At 47.3% G+C, this 21,704-nt stretch overlaps 1 protein-coding gene across 1 annotated transcript in view; it reads right to left on the bottom strand.

The window, feature by feature from the left end:
• Nucleotides 1-397: 397 nt before the first annotated feature.
• Gldn (gliomedin) overlaps nucleotides 398-21,704 on the bottom strand; it is a 41,469-nt gene continuing 20,162 nt past the window's right edge. The window contains exons 3-10 of the mRNA XM_051156470.1: nucleotides 15,329-15,346; nucleotides 14,916-15,023; nucleotides 10,146-10,292; nucleotides 8,878-8,997; nucleotides 7,712-7,795; nucleotides 7,398-7,523; nucleotides 6,078-6,228; nucleotides 398-941 (exon numbers count right to left, since the gene is read on the bottom strand). Coding sequence (XP_051012427.1) covers nucleotides 461-941; nucleotides 6,078-6,228; nucleotides 7,398-7,523; nucleotides 7,712-7,795; nucleotides 8,878-8,997; nucleotides 10,146-10,292; nucleotides 14,916-15,023; nucleotides 15,329-15,346 — 1,235 coding nt within the window. The 3' untranslated portion in view covers nucleotides 398-460. The remainder of the gene's footprint in view (nucleotides 942-6,077; nucleotides 6,229-7,397; nucleotides 7,524-7,711; nucleotides 7,796-8,877; nucleotides 8,998-10,145; nucleotides 10,293-14,915; nucleotides 15,024-15,328; nucleotides 15,347-21,704) is intronic.

Raw genomic sequence — 21,704 nt, 5'->3', positions numbered from 1 at the left:
TAACTTGATACCTTAGGAGCCTTAGGAGCCAGTGTGCCTTCCCTAACTACCAAATAAGTGAAAGCCATTACTGATAAGTCCACCCCTCAAGCTGCAGATAAACTTGTTTACATGTAGAGGAAACAAAACAAAAAACACCCCAAAACCAGAAAGCAATCTAATATGCAATCAGCCAAGAATCGCAGAAGGTCACGCAGGTAGAGGAAGTGTTGTCAACCATACTCAGATGTTTCATTTTACCAGTGGGAAAACCGAGGCCAGGGAGGAGGGCTAACTTGCTGAGTTTGAGGAGGGATCCCATCCACTTCCTCTTCCAGTCTGCCGCTATTGACAGGGGACTCCGATTGCACCAGTGCCTGGGCCACGAGTAACCTGGACATCCCATACAGATAAGCCTTCTGCTGGCCTTGCACAAGCCCTAGGAAACGTGTGGAGCATAGTGAAGGAACAGACGGGCAGCCTATCGCTGGCTTGATGCGGCTGACAAAAACCGCACAGGGTAAAGCATCAGGTGGCCATCTTCCCAGGAATATAAATGCTGATCTCTCATATTGTATGATAGCATGGCAAGAACAGACTGCGACATCCTGAAATCAAAGTTTGCGTTGATCTGTTTCCCCCCTAACAGATCAAAGGCAAACGTGATCCTCGTATCTTTGGTGTCGGTGACGTAGAGGATTCCCCGAGCTATGAAGGCGTTGCCTGCCTTGGATTTGGGGTACGTGGTATTGATGTGCTGCAACACAGAGAATGTCCTCTCGTCCAGCTGTGCTACAAGGATGCTGGAGCCATCCACGCTCGAAGCGTAGATGATCCAGAGGCCCTTCTCGTCCACTGCTATGTTGAAGTAAGTCTTGGAGTTTGCAAAAAGGTATTTTCGATCAAAGTACAAAGCATTTTCAAGCTTCAGAGTTTGAGGTGTTTCTTTGCCAAATTCAAATCTGAAACAAAAAATAAAAAATAAAAAAAATAAAAAGTGAGTTAAAGCCGGGCGGTGGTGGTGCACGCCTTTAATCCCAGCACTCCGGAGGCAGAGGCAGGTGGATCGCTGTAAATTCGAGGCCAGCCTGGTCGATAAAGTTAGTCCAGGACAGCCAAGGCTACACAGAGAAACCGTGTCTCAAAAAAAAAAAAAAAAAAAAAGTGAGATGAAGTTGAGTAGCCATGTCTGTGGACACAGGTGGTTTGTTACACCCCTTACTAAGCTGAGTTTGCAGCGATGGACTAGGCCTCCTGTTCTCTGTTGTCAAAAAGCTCCAGGAAACTTCTTTTCTATTTGCCCTTCAGAGATGTTCTGAGCATCAAAGATGCGAAGGCCAGCGGCTAGCCTGTGTTAGCAGAAGCGAAGGGAGATGGTAGTGTGGTGTTGAGGAACGTCCTCAAATGAGCAGTTTAGCTGAAGACAGACCTGAACACCTATTTCTCCTGCCTCCACCTGCTGAGTTCTGAGATTACACTGCCAAGCCGAGTTTCTGTAGTGCTTGAGATCAGACTCAGAACTTTGGACGCTCTCTCAACTGAGGCATGCCTGTAGCCTCTAAATTTAGGTTTTCCCTTTTTTTGTTTGCTTGTTTGTTTTTGAGACAGGGTTTCTCTGTATAACCTTGGCTGTCCTAGACTCACTTTGTATACCAGGCTGGTCTCCGGCTTGAACTCACAGCGATCCGCCTGCCTCTGCCTCCTGAGTGCTGGGATTAAAGGCGTGCACCACCATGCCCATCTCAGTTTTAAAACTCTTAAGTTTGCTGGTTATTTCTTTAGTCCATGCTGAAATTTTAAGAAAAAAAAAAAAAAAAAAGAGAGAGACAATATTTATTAGCTGGGCATGGTGGTGCATTCCTGTAATCCCAGCACTCTGGGAGGCAGAGGCAGCTAGATCTCAGTGAGTTTCAGGCCAGCCTTATCTACAAAGCTAGTCCAAGACAGCCAAGGCTACACAGAGAAACCCTGTCTCAAAAACAAAAAACAAAAACCAAAAAACAAAAAACAAAAAAAACACACACACACAGATAATTTAAACTAAGGAAAACATCAGCAGGTGAGAAGAGATGTAGAAAGGCTGTAAAGACAATTTTCTTGTCGGGCAGGAGGCTTATAAATACAGTCACAAATGGAATTCCATTTCCCTTAGCTTCTGGGGTCGTATGTCCCCGACCACAAACTGAAATAGTATCCAAAAACTGAATTATGATTGAACCACTACCTAAATCTGGAAGTTGGGGATATTAGGCTAAAAGAAAACACCAGAGGGCGCAATTGAGCAGCAGAGGGCTGGAGGAGTGCGTGACTGTGATGGGCTTTTAGGAGGCACAGCAAACAGAAGCAAACTAGAAAACCTGAATTAAGCTGAGAAGAGCAAGCACTTGGGAAGGGTTTAGCTGTTTCAGCTCCTGAGTGCTGGGAATTCTGTTTAGCTGGGGAAGGAGAGGGGGAGGTTTGGGGAGAGGGGGTGTCTGTCTCCTGGAGTAACAGCTCCTTCCTTCAGCTCAGACATGCGGCTTAATATAGAGCTAGGCTCAGGAGGATAGCTTCCCTACCCAGTCAGCACAGCTCATGTACAGGAATTTTAATTCACAATATGGCTGCTCTGGCAAGAGATCACATCCTAGATCTGTGTGATCCAAGCAGAATACAGACACTCTGGGTGGTGGTAGCACACACATTTAATCCCAGGAGACAGAGGCAAGCAGACCTCTGAGTTCAAGGTCAGCCTGGTATAGAGCTTAGGTCCAGGTGTGGTGGTACATGCCTTTAATCCCAAACAAAGAAGGTAAACACCTGTGGTTGAAAATGTTGTCTAATTGAGTGGGAGAAAAAGAGAAAGATTTGACAGACTAGGAGGAAGAAAGAGGAAATGGAAGCTATTTAAAGGAGCAGCATAGAGAAAGAGGGAGAGAGAAGGCGGTTTTACAGAGATAGGTTGAAGAGAGAATGAGACAGAGAACAAGAAGGAGCCAGAAAATTAGGACAGATTGCCCAAGTTAGTGTGAGGCCAAGCAGAGCAGTTTTCAGTCAGAAGCTGAGAGAAGCCAGTTTGAATCAGTCAGTTTGGAGAGACGTTAGAACCAGAATAGCTGAGTTGTACCAGCCAGCTATGTGATCGGAAAGAACAAGAGTGAGCTCATTCAGCAGTAAGTCTCAGAGGCTGAACACATTCTAGGCCTAGGTTAGACTGTACGGAGGCTAGATGCTTCCAGGACCAGGCCTAGGTTAATCAGACAAATAAATATAAGTTACTTTTACAAGTTCACCCAAGCCTGACAGTATTTTGTTGTTGTTGTTGTTGTTTGGGGGTTTTGTTTTGTTTTTTGTTTTGTGAGACAGGGTTTCTCTGAGTAACAGCCTTGGCTGGGCTGGAACTCTCTTTGTAAATCAGACTTGGCCTTGAACTCACAGAGACCTGCCTGCCTCTGCTGGAATTAAAGGCCTGTACCCCTACACCCGGCTTTTTTGTTTTTGTTTTGTTGAGGCCTGTCAGTGATAAAAGTCTGTATTCTGAGCTTCTCAGGAGGCTAAAGTGGAAGATTGTTAAGTGAAATGCCCAAAAGTGACTATTTTTGTCCTAGTGTCCTCTACCTCCACCTTGCACACCACCTGCCTGCTCCCCAGCCTCCACTGGGCACATCCTGCTGAGCAGAGCCATGGCTTCAGGAGGCCTGTTGTTTTACAAATCAACTCAGCTGACACCCCTTGCCTGTCTCTAGGATGATGTAATTGTGGATTCTTTCTTTCTTTCTTTCTCTCTTTCTTTCTTTCTTTCTTTCTGTGTAGTCTTGGCTGTCTTGGACTTGCTTTGTAGAGCAGGCTGGCCTTGAACTCACATCAATCCACCTGCCTCTGCCTCCCGAGTGAGTGCTGGGATTAAAAGTGTGTGCCACAGCACACAGCTCTGGGTTTTCTTTATAAACCCTGTCCTACCTTGCTTAGTGAGGATAGTTCTTTGTGATAGGAGTCAATGCTTGGTCCCAGGCATCACAGGCGTCACAGGCGGTGGCGTATGCCTTTAATCCCAGTTCTTGGGAGGCAGAAACAGGTGGATCGCATGAGTTCAAGGCCAGCCTGGTCTACAAAGGGAGTCCAGAACAGCCAAGGCTACAGAGAAAAACCCTGTCTTGAAAAGCAAAAGCAAAAACAAAAACAAACAAAAAAGGGACTCTTCCCTGGCCTCATCCTTGTGGTGGCATGTAGCTTTCTTGAGTGGTCTACAGCAGTAAGTTCAGGGCCTCCCTTTGGCAAAACAGAGAATTTATGAGTATCCTGGGCAAACCCAGCAAGACTGCAGTAGGCCACTGTAGTCTGAACAACACTACTGCCATCTTTCTCATAACACCAAACTATGCACTTGGCTCACTGACTGGATGTTCCTTCCTAGGGTGTATGGGGCAGCTAGAAGAGTCGCTGAGTCCTCCTCTGGGATTCAGGCCATTTGTCTATAATTGTGCCCGAGTTGCTTGCGAGGTCCTGTGGTCTAGGGAAGGTGACCACAGTGGGGAAGGAACTTAGTCTGTGAAGCTGGGGAAAAGGCATCTTCTATGCTGGGGTGAGACTTCCTGGTGGGAGGTGGGGGCTGCTTTGGCGTCACCTAAGCTCTAAAAGGATGCCCAATACATTTCACTGGTTCCCCAAAATTGGACTTTAGTGGAACCACACTTTGACGTGCTAGTGTTCTGTAAGGAGGGGGTAGGTTATTGCTCAAATTTCCCCAGGGAAAGTGGTTCTCACAATAAAAATTAAAAGCAGAAGGGGAGAGTATAATATGTTCCCTGGCAAAGACTGTTTCAAGTATGTGTGAGGCCCTGGATTTGACCCCATACCTCAAAAATGAAAACTCCACAACCCCATTTTGTTGTTGTTGTTGTTGTTGTGTTTGTTTTTGTTTGTTTGTTTGTTTGTTTAAGGCAGGGTTTCTCTGTGCAGCCTTGGCTATCCTGAACTTGCTTTGTAGACCAGGCTGGCCTTGAACTCATGGAGATCCACCTGCTTCTGCCTCCCTCTCTGAGTGCTGAGATTACAGGCTTGCGCTACCACACATGACCCAAACCCCATTTTTAAAAAAGTGGTCACTTCTCATTTTAGAGCTTCTTTACCCCAGAATTCCCCTGTTCCTACAACTGTGGCCCCTGGGAACATGGTAGCTGGGAACTACAGGTTGAACATACATTAGGCGCCAGGGTGTCTGGTGTAGGAGGTAAGTTCTTTCTTCGACCAGTACCTAAAATGGTGGGGAGATGACCCAGAGAAGAGATGGCAGGAGAACGTGAGAGGAGAGGGCATTTCCTGTCTTGGCTATCCTCCAAGCCAAACTGGCTGAGTCTGCTTGCAAAAGGTCATTATAGCAGGGTATGTTGACTGCTGACCTTTCCTCACAGAAGGAGGGGGTGGCGAGGGTCATGGGTCCCTCACTTGAGTGTCCAGCCACCCTCCCAACCAGTTGTATGCAGTTCTGCCCTAGGTGCATGTGGCCTTGGGTCCTTGAGGAGGGGCTGGAGTATGTAGGAGGTGAAGGGCCAGGGGGAAGGGACCGCCATCATTCAGGCTGGCTGCTTTAAGGTTGCCTATGCTCCTGCCGGCAACCCTTCGCCCATTGCTTGGTAAGGAAGCCTAATAAACTCTGGTTTAGCAGACTGAATTTTGGTGGCATCAAGCCTCTGTTTGTCATTGGGACTTGTGGGCAGAAGGATAGATGTTGTTTTAAAGTCTCCCCAGGGGAAGAATCTCAAAAACATAACTTGTCTTAAGAAAAAGAAGCAAACCCCCTATGTCAAAGAATGAGCCTTTGTGCCAGGAAAGCTCTGACTGCTGGCTTCCTGTCTCAAAGGACGCGAGACCTACCACGGCCATAACTCCATGTCTCCTTCTCCTTGCTTTCCATTTCCCATGGGTCCACATCAGCAACAAACGCAGACCCCAGGCAGGAGCCAGGGCATGGGACTCCCTTACTGGACTCTGCCGATCCTTTGGGGGACGAACCCTGAGTGACCTATCTAGGCACATAGAGGTGATGACACCGCCTCTGAACAGCTACAAGAGACCCTGGGCAGGGCCACAGGGCAGAGAGATAGGTCAAGGCAGCTCACCTCACGATGGTGTTGGAGCCTCCTTTGTGGTAGTAGAGAGAGTTATTGTAAACGGCATGCCCGCAGCCATGGAAATAATGCGGGAGGTGAGTGAGGGTAAAACTGCTGTTGAGGAGTGCTGGCAGGTCCTTGAACTCCTTCACCATGATGCCTGCGGGAGGGAAGGGGGCGGCTGTAACCCACTGCAATCATACCTCCAGGCCACGAGAGGTCAGGCTACGGTGAGAACATCTGTCTCCTTCCACCTACCCCACTCTATAGTATTTATAAAATCAAGCCTGTCCCAAGAACAAACACCTGGTGCTGTATAGCTACTGCTTGCTGCCTCCTACCCCTCCCTACCCGCCAAGCCCTCCCCTCCACTGCTCCCTTACAGCTCCGCCCCCCACCCCCCCACCGCCACTGCTCCCTTACAGCATTTCTCTTTTCCTTTGAGCCCCAAACCCTCATCTTGGTAAACAGGAGTCACTACTGAACTGGTCAGTCAGTGTTGATAAAATAAAGGAGTGGCTTTTAGCTTTTTGTCAACAGTATGTACCATCAGATTCTTCTGGAATGAGGCTGCTCTTACTGGCCACTTCAACTACATCCTTTGCGGGACAGGATGACCAGTTTGGACATGAGGAGGCTGAGGGATGGCTTCTTTGCTTTCTTCCCTGGGCTCCATTCAACAATTACATGGGAGGGATGGCCAAAAAGTACTTTCCCACGACAGTATCAGACTCAGGGAACAATGCACTGCGCACACAGAATTTGTCCTTGATACCTAAGGCCACGTCATCCTGGACACACAGCAGACCTTACAGCCAAATGGTTAGTGCTCGCATGGCACCATTTGTCTCTTATAGCACTTGCACTTTACGGACTGGGGGATAAAATCTTGCCATGCTCTGTATTTCCTTCCGGCTATTGTGTTAAAACTGGATAGTTTACATGGCTATGGTCAAGCCCCTGGGACCTAAGCTACAAAGCTTGCAACCAACAGATTCAAACTGGGAACGCGTTCTCCCCACCCATGTAGCTGTGCTTTCTTGTTTTTCTTTTTTCTCTCCCTACCCACTCACCCAGATCAGGGTTTCTCTGTGTAGCCTTGGCTGCCCTGGACTCACTTTGTAGACCGGGCTGGCCTCGAACTCACAGGGAGAGCGCTGAGATGAAAGGTGTGTGCTACCCCTGCCCAGCTTAGTTGTGCACTCTAAAATACAGAGCCTTTTATACTAGTGGGGATCTCAGACACATAGGTATAGGATAAGCTTGAAGGTAGGCAGCAAATATGATTACAACACTGAATGGACCGTCTCTGGCGGGGGGGCGGGGTACCTGAAAAATGTTCCGTCATCCAAATACGGTCATCACTCTTGTTAGCAGACTCTCTTATCCAAGTCCCAAAAGTCTCTCTAACTTTTAGTACTTGGGTTGGAGTTCCAATGGAAGAGATCATGGATTCTGTCAGAAGAAAAGAAGAGTTATTTGCCGGACAGTTGAGGCATCCAGTTTTGAATCTCCAAGCAGAATTTTTTGTGTGTGGTGTGGGGGGACCAAATCTAGGGCTAGTGAAGCCCAGGAGCCCTAGGGCACACCCCAGCCCAGGAGCCCTGAGGGACACCCCAGCCCAGGGGCCAGGGTCTCTGTACCTGTTTGTGGAGAATGGTGTTCATTTACTTGCTCATCAGCTTTCCCCACCAAGGTATCATCATTTGGTATGACACACGGCTCACCTACAAAGACAACAATCAAATCAGATGCCACTGTCACAACGGGGTTAAAATAACTTTATAACTATAACCTCTACTTCCGCTCAAATATATCTGTTATAAGGTTTCTATCATGTTTCTTGGTTGCTTGCTCTTTTAACACTCCCAACCAGTGTTTCACTCTGGTAGCTGGGTCCTTTCCCCGGAAACATCTAGAAAGAACACTATTCTGAACAATGCAGGTGTTTGGAGAAAGCCAGGGTCTTCCTCCATGTCTGTTGCTGAAATGACAGCTCAAGTTGTGCCTCCTGTTGTAAGACAAGCAAGGCATTCTGGGTAACCTCTCACGTCCTAAATCCACTGTAGAAATATTTTCCATTATTACGATCCTTTGCTTCTAAGAAACTTTTGACCTGAGCTGGACCAGGTAGTTCCTTGGGTGTCTGTTTTCCATCTGTAAGTTAGAAACAAGCATGCTGACATCCTAGGATAGTTATGAGAATCAGAACTGAGTACTTAGCACCATGCCTGGCAGGATTATCAGCACTCAAAACTTGACAGCCAAGGATTGCAGCTATCACTTAATGGTAGATGCGAGGCTCTGCGTTCAGCCCCCTCACCCCACCCCAACACACACACACACACACACACACACACACACACACACACACACACACACTGATAGCGAGGGATGGAAAGGCTACAGTTATTCTCTGCAGGGAATTAACCAATGTGACTGCCCCACTATCTCCCAGTTTTTCACCCTCTCAGGAATTTGTTGCTATAGTTAACAGCTTAGACCTCAAGACACTAGTGATGCTGTGTTTTTAGGTTGTAGCAGTAATTAAAAACAAACCAAATAAAGCACTGCTCCAGGGAGAGAGGGAGGGGGAGGGGGAGAGGGGGATAGACAGGGAAGGGGGAGGGGGGAGGAGGGGAGAGAGGGAGAAGGAGAGGGAGAGGGCCTGTCCTTAGTCCTCTTTCCCAGGACAGGTATTCAGACTTCCCATGAGCCTATTTCAGGGAGGAGTCCCATTTAAGACGAAGTCTGGAAGAGGATCTCATTAGCATAAGGAGTGTGTCCCTTGGGGGCAGGGCTTGGTGACCTGGACACTGGCTGTTGAACATGTTTTGCTGCCGAGAGCCTTTGGATCTTCTGCTTCCAGGAGGTCCTGGAGGCCCTGGGGGGCCAGGGGGGCCAGGGGGGCCTTGGTCACCTTTGGCACCTAGAGAGAAGGAAAGGGAGAAACTGATGGAAGTGTTTCCCACAGAGACAATTTCCTGTTAGGGAAAGCTAAGCAAGCAGCTTTGCAGTCCCACTGTGTGCACCCCTCCCTAGAGATGACAGGTTAGTGCTGCCTTTACTGAGTTAAAGAGCTACCACAGTAGGGCCTGGTGATCCGCCATATGAAAGATCTGTGCCGAGAGTTTTGTCAGCCTTCCCTCCATTCCTCCAAGTCCCTCTGAGAGCTGGACTTCTGTCACTGTGGTGCCAGGCATCCCAAATCTGGCGTCCTAAAATCCCAGAGGAACTCTTTTCTTCTTCCCTCTCCTCCGCCTCCTTCTCTTCCTCCACTTCTTCCTCACTTTCCTTCTTTGCTTCACCTCGTCCTTCTTGTGCTAGGCAATTATTATTGTTGTTGTTGTTGTTATTATCATTTTGTTTTTTTGAGACAGGGTTTCTCTGTGTGGTCATGACTCACTTTGTAGACCAGGCTGGACTCGAACTCACAGTGATCCGCCTGCCTCTGCTTCCCGAGTACTGGGATTAAAGGCATGCGGCACCACCGCCCCACTACACCCCCATCTTCTACGGACCTTGATTACCATCCAATCCCAGAGACAATCCGAATGCCTATGGGGAGACTGATCACCCATCACTTGACAGCCAGGTAGGAGAAGCACTGCTGAGTGTGGTGGACCAGCTGTGAGCCTCGTTAGACTGCACACGGTGTGACCTTGGTCTTACCACATAATCAAACTTGGAGCAACCCCGCAGCCTCAGCCCGTCCCTGCTTGGGACTACAGGCAGGAGCCACCACACCCTACCAACGAAGATGAAAGAGTTAAATTACTCTTGCAGGATACCAGCCAGACTCAGACTTGCCCCTATGGAGAATCACGCACACCTTTGAAAAATGCAGACCGCCATGCTGAGCACGGCTATAGTCCCAGCAGCATGTGGGAGGTGGAACAGGAGAACTGGGCAAGGCTAGTCTCTGCTACATAGCAAGTTCCAGGCTAGCCTGGCCTACAGAAGACTGTCTCAAACAAACAAGGAACAGAGGTCCAGAGAAGAGGAAAGCCACCCGAGCAGCCCATAGGTTGGCGGGACAGGCCACTGCTCCCCAGTGTCTGGAGAACCCCAGCCTACCTGTCAGAAGCACGTCATTGGACACATCTCCTTTGTCTCCCTTTTCCCCCTTCTGCCCTGCTGGGCCCTCATTTCCAGGGGAGCCCAGTTCACCAGCATCCCCCTTCTCCCCTTTCTCCCCTGGATTTCCTGTGGCTCCAGGTAACCCTGTGAGAAGAGGGGGGAAAAAAGATATATTGACTTGTGTACACAATTCCAGTTGGTTTACACTTTTTTTTTCCCCAGACAGGGTTTCTCTATGTAGCCTTGACTGTCCTAGACTCACTTTGTAGACAGGCCGGCCTCAAACTCCTGCCTCGAATCAAGCTGCTCAGTTCCCCTTTGATTCTTTTGTTTTGTTTGGGTTTTTGGTTTGGTTTGGTTTGGTTTGGTTTTTCGAGACAGGGTTTCTCTGTGTAGCCCTGGCTGTCTTGGACTCACTTTGTAGACCAGGCTGGCCTCAAACTCACGGTGATTCACCTGCGTCTGCCTCCCGAGTGCTGGGATTAAAGGCGTGTGCCACCACGCTTGGCTTTTATTTATTTATTTTAATTTTATTTTTGGTTTTTTGAGACAGGCTTTCTCTGTGTAGCCTTAGCTGTCCTAGACTCACTTTGTAGACTGTGCTGGCCTTGAACTCACAGTGATCTGCCAGCCTCTGCTTCCTGAGTGCTGGGATTAAAGGTGTGTGCCACCACCCCAGCCTCTTAGTCCATATTTTATCTGAAGGAGACAAAAGACTGGATGGATAGTTGCTATAGAGTTCCCCTGAACAGCGTGCCAAGAGCCACTGACACATTCTGAAGATTTTATACAACCCGCAGTCAGCAGGGCTCAGGGAAATGCTATCTGCTGCTTACACGAGGCTTTCCAGCCCTCCATTCTACCTCAGGAGCATGTCTGCACCGTCATCTGGTTTCCCTTCCTTTATCTTATCCTCCTTCACTTACCTTTTATTTATTTCTTAAAAAGCCCACATGAGCAACAGGAAAATGTAACATAGCCCTACCGGAGCCTTTGCTTGGGGATGTATTTTGTCTCATAGCTGGGGCGTGTATGGCCATTTTTCAGTTTTTGGTAAAAGACAGTAGGGAGTGGTGTGTCTGCATCATGTAATCTGTTTTTGCCGTGTGTGTGTGTGTGTGTGTGTGTGTGTGTGTATGTGTCTGAGTGTCTATGTATGGGTGTGTCTGTGTGTATATGGGTATGTCTGTATCTATGTGTATATGTGTGTGTGTGTCTATGTATGTGTGTGTGTCTGTGTCTATGTGTGTATCTGTGTGTCTATGTATGTGTGTCTGTGTCTATGTGCGTATCTGTGTGTCTATGTATGTGTGTGTCTGTGTTTATGTGTGTGTCTCTGTGTGTGCATGTGTCTTTGTGTATCTGAGTATCTATGTGTGTGTGTCTGAGTGTATGTGTATGTGTCTATGTATGTGTGTATCTGTGTGAGTAAGTGTATGTGAAGGTCACATGTCAAATCAGGTATCTTTTGCCACTCTTCACCTTATTGTTTTTTATTTATTTATTTATTTATTTATTTATTTTGGTTTCTCAAGACAGGGTTTCTCTGTGTAGCCTTGGCTATCCTGGACTCACTTTGTAGGCCAGGCTGGCCTCAAATTCACAGTGATCCATCTGCCTCTGCCTCCCAAGTGCTGGAATTAGAGGCGTGCACCACCATACCTGGCCACCTTATTGTTTTTAATTAAAAAAAAAAAAAGCTGGGCAAACTCTTTCAGTTCAAGGCCAGCCTGGACTCATACATAATGAGTTCCAGGCCAGCCAGAACTATGTAGAGAAATCCTGTCTCAAAACAAAACAACAACAGCAAAGGCTTACTGTGTGTTCTGGGGGGTGGGGTGGCAGGGTGTGCATATGTGGAAGCCAGAGGACAGCCTGCAGCAGTCAGTTCTTTCCTTCGACCATGTGGGGCCTGGGAATTGAACTCAGGTCATCAGAGTACAGAAAGCATCCTTATTGTTAAGCTATATTGTTGGCCTCATCTTGCTTTTTGAGATAGGGTCTCTTTACTGGGTCTCACGTGTGCTGCTTTATCTGAACTAGCTGAGTAGCAGCAAGGAGCCTTCAGTCTGCCCTTGCCATGCTCCAGCTGGGAATACAGGAATACACTACTGTGCCTGCTTTTGTGTTTTAGCTATCACACGTGGCAAAGCATCCTCTGTTGGTAATTCACCTTAGCTACCCATTGGCACCACCCAACCATAATTCACTATGGTTAGGTCAGAGCTACCAGCCTTGCACAGTGACACTGCCACACAGCATGACCTGCAGCCTGGTATTATCTGTCCCCTGACTCTTCACACTGGTTTTGAGTTACAAACTACTAGGGAAGAAATGACATTCTATCCCTGCCTAACTCTTCTATACAGGGTCCTGTTTGCTTAAAGCTGTCCAGGAAGTCAGGCTTTTTCTTCTAGGAGTATTGTCTATCATAGGATATAAATCCATCCTCCAATCAAAATAAATGGTATTGACTACATTTTATTCATAGAACAGACAGATAGACCGAGGCAGTGTTATATTCTCATTTATGCATGCATGCATTCTTCACTCATATGGGTCTTAACTAATAGATTCCGCCTTCTCAGGCCAATACTGTAGAGGAATATTTAGACTTAAAAGTACAATACAGCTGTAACACTATTTCCTCTGTCTTAGGGTAGAAGGAGCTCTGTGAGTTCAAGACCAGCCTGGTCTACAAAAGCAAGCCCAGGATAGCCAGGGCTGCAGAGAAACCCTGTTTCAAAAAGCTGAAAACAAACAAACAACAACAATAAAAAACAATAAGGTGAAAAGTGGTAGAAAAAGATACTTGATATTGACACACACACACACACACACACACACACACAGAGACACAGATGTACACAGAGACACACACACACAAACACAGACAGACACACATAGACACACCACACACACACACACATACACAGATGCACAGATAGACACACACACACAAATACGCGCACACACACGCACACACACACACACACACACACACACACACACACACACACACACACAGCAAAGACAGATTGCATGATGCAGCCAAACCACCCCCTACTGTCTTTTACCAAAAACTGAAAAATGGCCATGCACGCCCCAGCTATGAGACAAAATACATCCTCAAGCAAAGGCTCTGGTAGGGCTACGTTGCGAAATGAACATTTTCCTGTTGCTCGTGTGAGGAATGTTAGTGTCTTTTCTTCTGCCGGGGGGCCCTGGCCGGTGCCTTTCAGTGAACGTTCAGAAGGAGGAGGGGAAGGTTCCCTTTGTCTCCACACAGGCTAGTCAGCTTTGGCACTTCTGAACCTGCCCCATAAGCATGGCTTCCAGAAATTAGTGAAATGTCCTCTCTTCCTTGTGGTTTGCATGGGGACTTGGCTGCTTAATTACATGTCTTCGAGGCCAGGGCTCTGTCCCATGGTACTCCCCACCCCGAGCCTGCCCCCAGAATAGTCCTTTTCTAGCCTTGCTCACACGTTTGATGTCTTCCCAGGATAAACCAGATGGCTGCACATTCTTATCCTCATTATTCTGTGCTGATGAGCATCAGCAGTTATAATTAGTGTCCTGCTCTGTAATTCCAGTCCTAATTGCTGGCCTGGTGAGGTCTGAGTGGACTTGGGTGCTGTCTGCGCATTGCCTGTGGAAGCACAAGTTGGTGGGCTTGCCGAGGGCAGAGGTGTTCAACATGTCTCTCTTCTCCACTGGCCCTCACTTAGATAGCTGATGGAGATAAGCCCAGAGATGCTAGGAGGGGGAACTGCCAGAGGTGCTGCTAGGAGTGGTACTAATGCCTCTCCTAGCACAGGACCTGTCCAGAGTTGTGGAGCTAAGAGGCTGCACATAGACCACCTGATAGTCTGGCTAAGATCAACCACTCTCCGCTTTTTTGTTTTGTTTTGGTTTGGTTTTGGTTTTGGCTTTGGCTTTGTTTTTCTAGACAGGGTTTCTCTGTGTACCTTTGGCTGTCCTGGACTCACTTTGTAGACCAGGTTGGCCTCGAACTCACAATGATCTGCCTACCTCTGCCTCCCGAGTGCTGGGATTAAAGGCGGGTGCCACCATGCCCGGCTCACTCTCTGCCTTTTCACTAGTGGTCTTGCCTGACAGAAAAAAAAGCCCGAAGTCTTTCCTTTCAGTGTCTGCAAGTCCCCACCAGTATACATGCCAGTCGTCTTCTCCTTTTTTATTTATTTATTTATTTTTGGTTTTTCAAGACAGAGTTTCTCTGTGTAGTCTTGACTGCCCTGAACTCGCTTTGTAGACCAGGCTGGCCTCGAACTCACAGCAATCTGCCTGCCTCTGCCTCCCAAGTGCTGGGATTAAAAGCATGTACCACCACCAGCCAGCTTTTAAGCTTTCTTAAGAGAGAAACATAAGTTAAGTGCCAGGCTTGGGGAGGCCTAAGTGTTGCAGTGGGAGCTGTTTTCCTAGTCATGATAATCCTCCATAAAGGCCACCATGAGTCCCTTGAGGGTCAACCAAACACAGCAAGCAGCTGGAAAGAAGGTGACATCTTTAGCTGCAGAAAGAGGAGTCAGTCCCTAGGAAGCTGACTCCTTCATTCTGATATAAACATTTGGACCAGAAAGACGATGCTTGGCATCTCAACACAGCAACTCCAAGGTGGGAGTTACAGCAGCATCCCATGCAGAGCATGAAGTGTCCCGCCTCCACACAGTACCTCCCAGTTCTGCCCATCTGAGCAGTCACGGAGGAAAGAAATAAAGGAATTAACTGGCAGAACTGCCCAATTACCCATTTTTCCTCTCTTCCCATTGGCTCCTTTTTCTCCTTTTGGGCCCTGGAGACCAGGCTGTCCATCTGATCCGTTGTGGCCGGGTAACCCACCAGCTCCTGGGGGTCCTGTGCCAAGCATCAAATAGGAACAGTTAAAGACGTCTTCACTGAAGGTGATGTGATTCCCATTAGCTAGTGAGGCACCCAGCATCTATGCCATTTCCCACTTCTTCCTGGTTTTTTCCTGGCATCCTTCTGGAACAGGGATAGGTGGGGGGAGGGTCTCAAGTCAGGGCCACAGAAAAGGATGTGGATGCTGGCGGGGATGCCTCCTCACCCTTCCCCCTCCACAGCGTCTTGTCCTTGGATCCCGGGATGCCAGCCTCCCATAGCAGCCCCTTGAACTAGGAAAATACAAAATGGGTACCTACCTGGTGGGCCAGGTGGGCCTACAACAGAACAGAGAATTTACACAATAAGCTGTAGGAGACAGAAAGAGAAACCAGTACCACAAACTCTTTTCCTCCTTAAAATGTCTTGGTTACATGCTAAGAAAATAACCCCACGTGGCTTATTATTTATAACTTATCATGTCCCCCCACACACACACAAAGGCCTTAAATACAACAGCAAAGACTCGTTCCCCAATCAAACCATTTTTGTTTACATTTCAACAGACCTGGAATAGTTTCTGGGCTGGTTTCAATATAGATTCATACATTAACTGTCTTCAAAAAGGTCAAAGTGATGATTTGGGGCCAATGGAAGCACACATTCCTGTGCAACCCTGGTATAGGGCAGGTGTCAGCACGTGGAGGTTCTGTCACGTCAGAGCAGAGCATGGACTGTCACTAGAACGTTTCCAGGAGCTCCCACCCCCAGCCCCAGCCAACTTGTCTCCTCTAGGCCACTGAGGAGTAACCCTAGCACACGCTGGCTTGACCGGCCTGTATTTTGTTGCATGAAAATAGCCTGAGAAAGTCTAAGAGCTCAGGTCAGGTGACAAATACATTCTTCAGAGTGAAATGACCCAAGGGCCTAAGAAGCTTGGATGAATCATTTACATAGAACCGAGGAAATGATTTGGCTTCCAGAACGGGCATGTCTCATTGTTGGCTAGACTGAGCGCTTGGGCAAGCCAGTAAGGCTGGAACATGAGAGGAATTGGGTTCCTGGTCCTTCTCTAGATAAAGCACAATGATTCCCCATCAGAGCCCTTGACCACTCAGATGGCAAGCATTTCTAAACATACACCACGCAGGCCAAACTCCACTAAGAAGTCTCCATACTGGTATCTGTTGTGTTCATAGTCGACGTGACAATGGTAGAGTCTTTGAAATACAGAGCAATATGAGAACTCAATAAAGAAATAACCTTCAGGCTACTGGGGGAAGTTTCTGGACACACTGAAGTCTGGGAAGAACTCTCAAGAAGGTGATGGTCCTGAAGAAATGACAGGACTAAACATACGTGGGCCCAACATCTCATGCAGAGGACAGACAGAAGCCAGGGTCCAGAAGTGGCAACTATTAAGGTTCAGGATGGGAGTTAGAATAAAAGAACTGGCCATGCTTGTGTGAGTGGATATGGAGTTGGACAACACAGTCGGAGGACTGGCCAGATAGAAGCACTCGAATGCCAGGACAAGATGAACAGACTCTGAGAGGCGGGTTCTTGAGCAGAGTGAGTTCCTGGGACATCAGTTGTAGGTCTGAGATGTTCTTTGTAGCTGGAAGATGAAAATAGCTAAGTTAAGTGAGCTAGAGACAGGTGAGGAACACAGAGAAATGGAGAGGGCCATGCTAAGGAGGAAATATGGAGACCTTGGAGGCGAAAGTTGGGCAAAGTTGTGGGTAAATGTGACTGTCAAGTTGCAGAAAAAGCTAGAAACTCAAAGAGTATATGCAGGGAGTAAGGAAGACTCTACATCCGATTGGAAGTGGGTGGGAGATGTTTAGACAAATGGATCCTAGGACATTAATGGATAGAGTCTAGGGACATGGAATTCTTGGAAGTGTAGGTGTCTGGGAGTGGCTTTCAAAATGCCGTGACTTCCAGGGATTGCTGGCCATTCACAATAGCCTCAGAAGTTTTTTTGAGGGCATAAATCTAACCAAGCAAGTGAAAGAAGTGTGTAATAAAAACTTTAAGAAAGTGAAGATGATATCAGAAGATGGAACTATTTCCCACGCTCACGGACCACTTAATGTAGTGAAAATACACATCACACCAAAAGCAATATACAGATTCAATGCAATCCCCTTCAAAATTCCAAAACACTTTTTTACAGAAATGACAGGACAATTTTCCATTTCCTATGAAAACATAAAAGAAATAGGATAAGTAAAATAATCTTGAATCATAAAAAACAAACAAATAAACAAACAAACATAAAACAAAGCTGGGTGTGGTGTCGCACTTTAATTCCAGCACTTGGGAGGGAAAGGCAGGTGGATTGCTGTGAGTTCGAGGCCAGCCTGGTCTACAAAACCAGTCCAGGATGGCCAAGATAGCATAGAGAAACCCTGTCTCAAAAAAGAAAAACAAAACAAAACAAAAAAACAACAAACAAAACACCAAACTGCTGGAAAGATCACCATTCCCAATTTTAATTTGTACTGCAGAACTATAGTAATAGTAAAGCAGCATGGTATTAGCATAAAGCAGACACTGATCAATGGTATTGAACTAAAGATCCAGACATAAGTCTACACCCCTATGGATGAGATTTCTGATGAGGAAGCCAGAAATACACACTGGAAGAAAGAGAGAGAGAGAGAGAGAGAGAGAGAGAGAGAGAGAGAGAGAGACAGAGAGAGAGAGAGACAGAGACAGAGAGAGACAGAGACAGAGAGAGAGAGAGAGAGAGAGAGAGCATCTTTAGCAAATGCTGGCCAATCTGAATGGCTGTGTGTTAGAAAAATGCAAATAGTTCCATATTTATCACCCTGTGCAAAACTCAACTCCAAATGGATCAAGGACCTCAACACAGGGCTAGATATTCTGAGCAGCGGGGGATAGCTTTGAACAGACAAAACACAAACGGCTGAGAAATACGCACTTAACATCTTTGGTCATCAGGGAAATACAAATCAAAACTACTCTGAGATTTCATCTTACACCAGCCAGAATGGCCAAGAGCAATGAAACAAACGGCAGCTCACACTGGTAGAGACTCGGGGAAAGCACAACACTTCCTCATGGCTGGTGGGAGTACAGATCTGTACAGCCACTGTGGGAATCAGAGTGGAGATTCCTCAGGAAGCTGGGAATACGTCTATCCCCCCCATCCAGCTGTACCACTCTCACATATACACAAAGGACTCTACACCCTATCACAGGGACTAGGAGAAAGCCAGATAGCATTGTTCTGTTAAAGAAACACGTCAATGAAATGATTCCTAATCACATTATACTGTAGCTACAGACCAGTGTCTCGCACAGCCATCATCAAAGAAGCTTCCTCCCGCAGCAGATGGGAACAAACAGACCCACAGCCGGACTGTGTGTCAAGACTCAAGAGACCTTAGAGCACTCAATTATAAAATGGGACTTCTTCATTAATCCCCTCCCCTTGGGGCTCAGGGAACTGTATGGAAGAGGAGGCAAAAAGAGTGGAAGAGGCAGAGGAGTCGTGTGACTCCAAGGACACAGTGTCTTCCAGACACAGCAGGATGGAAGCACGCATGAACCCACAGAGATGGGGCAGCATGCACAGGGCCTATGTAGGTTCGAGCCTGGTAGGGCACCAGCAGCCCTGAAGGTGCGAAGTGGACACAGGCTCCTAGCCCTACCAAGAAGCTATCTCTAATTGACAGCTGATTGTAAAATAAAAATTACAAACCACACTTAGGGCCAGTCCTATGCCCAAAAGTAGAAGGCTAACACAAAATGAACTCAGTGGTTTTGGGGAGTTTTGTTGTTGTTGATGTTGATGTCTCATATAGCTTTGTTTGAGAAGTTTTAAAAAATCTTATTGGCTTTTTGCTATTATATATTATGGTATATGACTTGGAGATTTTATGTGTTTTGAGTTTTGTGTGTGTGTGTGTGTGTGTGTGTGTATGTTTTGTGCTTTTTCTTTTTTAATTCTCTCTCTCTCTCTCTCTCTCTCTCTCTCTCTCTCCTGTTTTCTAAGAGAGAAAGAAGGCATAGCGTTGGAGTTGGATGGGTAGGGAAGTGGGGAGGATCTGGGAGGAGATGGGGGGGGAGAAACTATAATCACAATACATTGTAGTAAAAAGATTTATTTTCATGGGTGGTTAAGAGCACTATCTGCTCTTACAGAGGTCCTGAGTTCAATTCCCAGCCACCACATGCTAGGTCACAACCATCTATATTGTGATCTGATGCCCTTTTCTGGCCTGCAGGCATGCATTCAGATAGAGCATTCATACATAAAATAAATAAATAAACCTTTTTCTTAAAAAAAAAAAAAAAAAAAAAAAAAAGATTTATTTTTGTGGTGGTGCATGCCTTTAATTCCAGCACTCAGAGGCAGAGGCAGGTAGATCTATGTGAGTTCAAAGTCAGCCTGCTCCACATAGTGACAGCCAGGGCTACAGACACTCTCAATTTTAAAAGTTTGCAATAAAACTGGCGTGGTGGTACACGCCTTTAATCCCAGCACTCAGGAGGCAGAGGCAGGTGGGTCTTTGTGAGTTCAAGGCCAGCCTGGTCTACAGAGATAGTCCAGGACAGCCAGGGCTCTGTATAACAGAGAAACCCAGTAATTTGTTGAAAAGCTTGAGTCAGTACTGTGACTTTACTATCAGATGGGATGTGTGTGTGTGTGTGTGTGTGTGTGTGTGTGTGTGTGTGTGTGTGTGTAGGAGCTTCCAGGAGACTGCAGCAATCATGTCGGGGTGAGCTTTAGGGAGGCGTCCTCAGGGGCCGCGTGCTTGGGACGTGTTAGCGCTACACAGTCTTCTAATGAGGTTCTTATGGCACAGTTCCCTGAGCGCCACTGACACCCTGGCTACCGCTCTGTTTGAATCCAGAGACTCCCCTACTATGCTTCTTAAAGGTAAATATCTGTGTGCTATTTGGAGAGCTTAGTTCATTCTGGGTTGAGAGTAAGGCCTAGCACCTGCATTTTCACCAGGTACCGCTGCCCCCCCCCCCCACCAGTGAATAGCATGCGTGGCCATAAATCCCCTAATATGAGGTAACAGTTTTCTAGAGAAATATTAAGTCATCATCAGTGCATCCTTAAAAGTGTCCCTGTGAAAGTGGGGTCCCTGGAGAGTGGAGTTTCCCTTGGGAAGTGCAGCATGTGTAGCCTTGGCCTGTAAGACTTCAGAGCCACACAAACACTCTCTTCTTGAGTACCTGATGCCTGTGTGGAGGTGACAGAGGTCTGAGGTAGCAGAAGCATGGTGCCCTGAATTACCAGAGGAAGCAGAACTGGGAGGGTTAGTCAAGCATCACTGGCCTTTTCCGAGTGAAAACTTTTGGTGCGTTAAGCCATTGAAGTCTTACTGTCTGTTAACCAAAGCACAGCTTAGTGTGTTTTGGCAAACATAGGCCTCCAGCTGTATAATGATCTGGCACATTCCATACCGTCGCCGTTTCTCAAGTAGTGGCCTTCTACTGTAGAAACGGAAGACTCTGAAATGACAATAAAGAGGCTATGGCCTCAAGATCGGGCACTGGCCAAGGATAATTCTGCAGGCTTCTGGATTACCTGGCTCCACCCCACAATGGCCATCTCAAATCAAGGGGCAGAGAACTGTCCTTCAGGATCGGAACCCCCCTCCAGAGATCGCGCTGCCCACCCAACCCACGGTGCCCGTGAGGACAGCGAAGACCACAGAGGAAGCACCCCACATTCCCAGTCTGATGGAGAAGGAAATAAAGACTCAGACTCACCAGAAACACCTCAGATGGTGCCACCTGGGCCTGCTGTTTTAGAGGGAGTTAGAGGGAGGCCTACTCCACAGACCTGAGCAAACCTGGGGTCTGCAGCCCCAATTCTCTCTCCTCTCCAGCAAGGGGCTCCCCAGGATATGGCTTTTCTGTTTGTGCAATTGCTTCCCAACTTCTATATACTTTTTGATAAAGTTTTTTTTAAAAAAGATGAGTATACTATAATATTGGGCCTTTCTCTGGGGCCTGAGGCCAGCTCTACCTACACACTGCTGGAATCCACACTGGTCTGTGGACCGAGGCCGTCTGCCTGCCAATGTTGGCCAGGCCAGTCCTGGGTCTGTCGTTCATCCTTCAGTCACCACCCCCAACATGGTCTGTCCTGAAGCAACTACTTGCTTTGCGACTTACACTTTTCCTATTTAAGTTTTTAATTGAAGACCTTCTGTGCACAAGGAGATTCGATTTCAAGTGGGCACGAAAGAAGAAAGTGCTGGCTTCTGAGAGGTGAGGGGAAAAAAAAAATGCCTACTCAACCCATTTACACCACTGTCGTCTCTCATCACCCTCCTCTAAGTGGTCTCAATAGCTTCTTCCTGCACACTCACAGTGAGCCTGCCTCTCAGGCCTCTCTCTAAAAATAAGAAAGAGGCTTTTTCTTTGCGCCTCTCAAGGCCTTTGTGCCGGTCACTCCATGCATCTCAGCATTTCTGTAGCATTCATTACTGTCACCTGTGGGGGCTCTGAAGAGGGACTCCCGCAGATGGAAGGAAGGCGCTTACACCACTAGAGTTTCTGCACAAAAGCCTGGGTTTTCTGAAGACATTTCATTTTCTGTGAGGGCTGAATGCCACTTAAGTAATTCAATTAGCATTATCCCGAGAAGCCGCGGGATTGCAGCTTTTCTCTCTGAGGCCAAAATTAAGGGGACAGGAATTA

The sequence above is a fragment of the Acomys russatus genome, chromosome 14 (assembly GCF_903995435.1).
Source record: "Acomys russatus chromosome 14, mAcoRus1.1, whole genome shotgun sequence".
Taxonomy (NCBI): domain Eukaryota; kingdom Metazoa; phylum Chordata; class Mammalia; order Rodentia; family Muridae; genus Acomys; species Acomys russatus.
The sequence above is the reverse complement of the archived record's forward strand: the minus strand, read 5'-3'. Positions and strand labels throughout refer to the sequence as shown.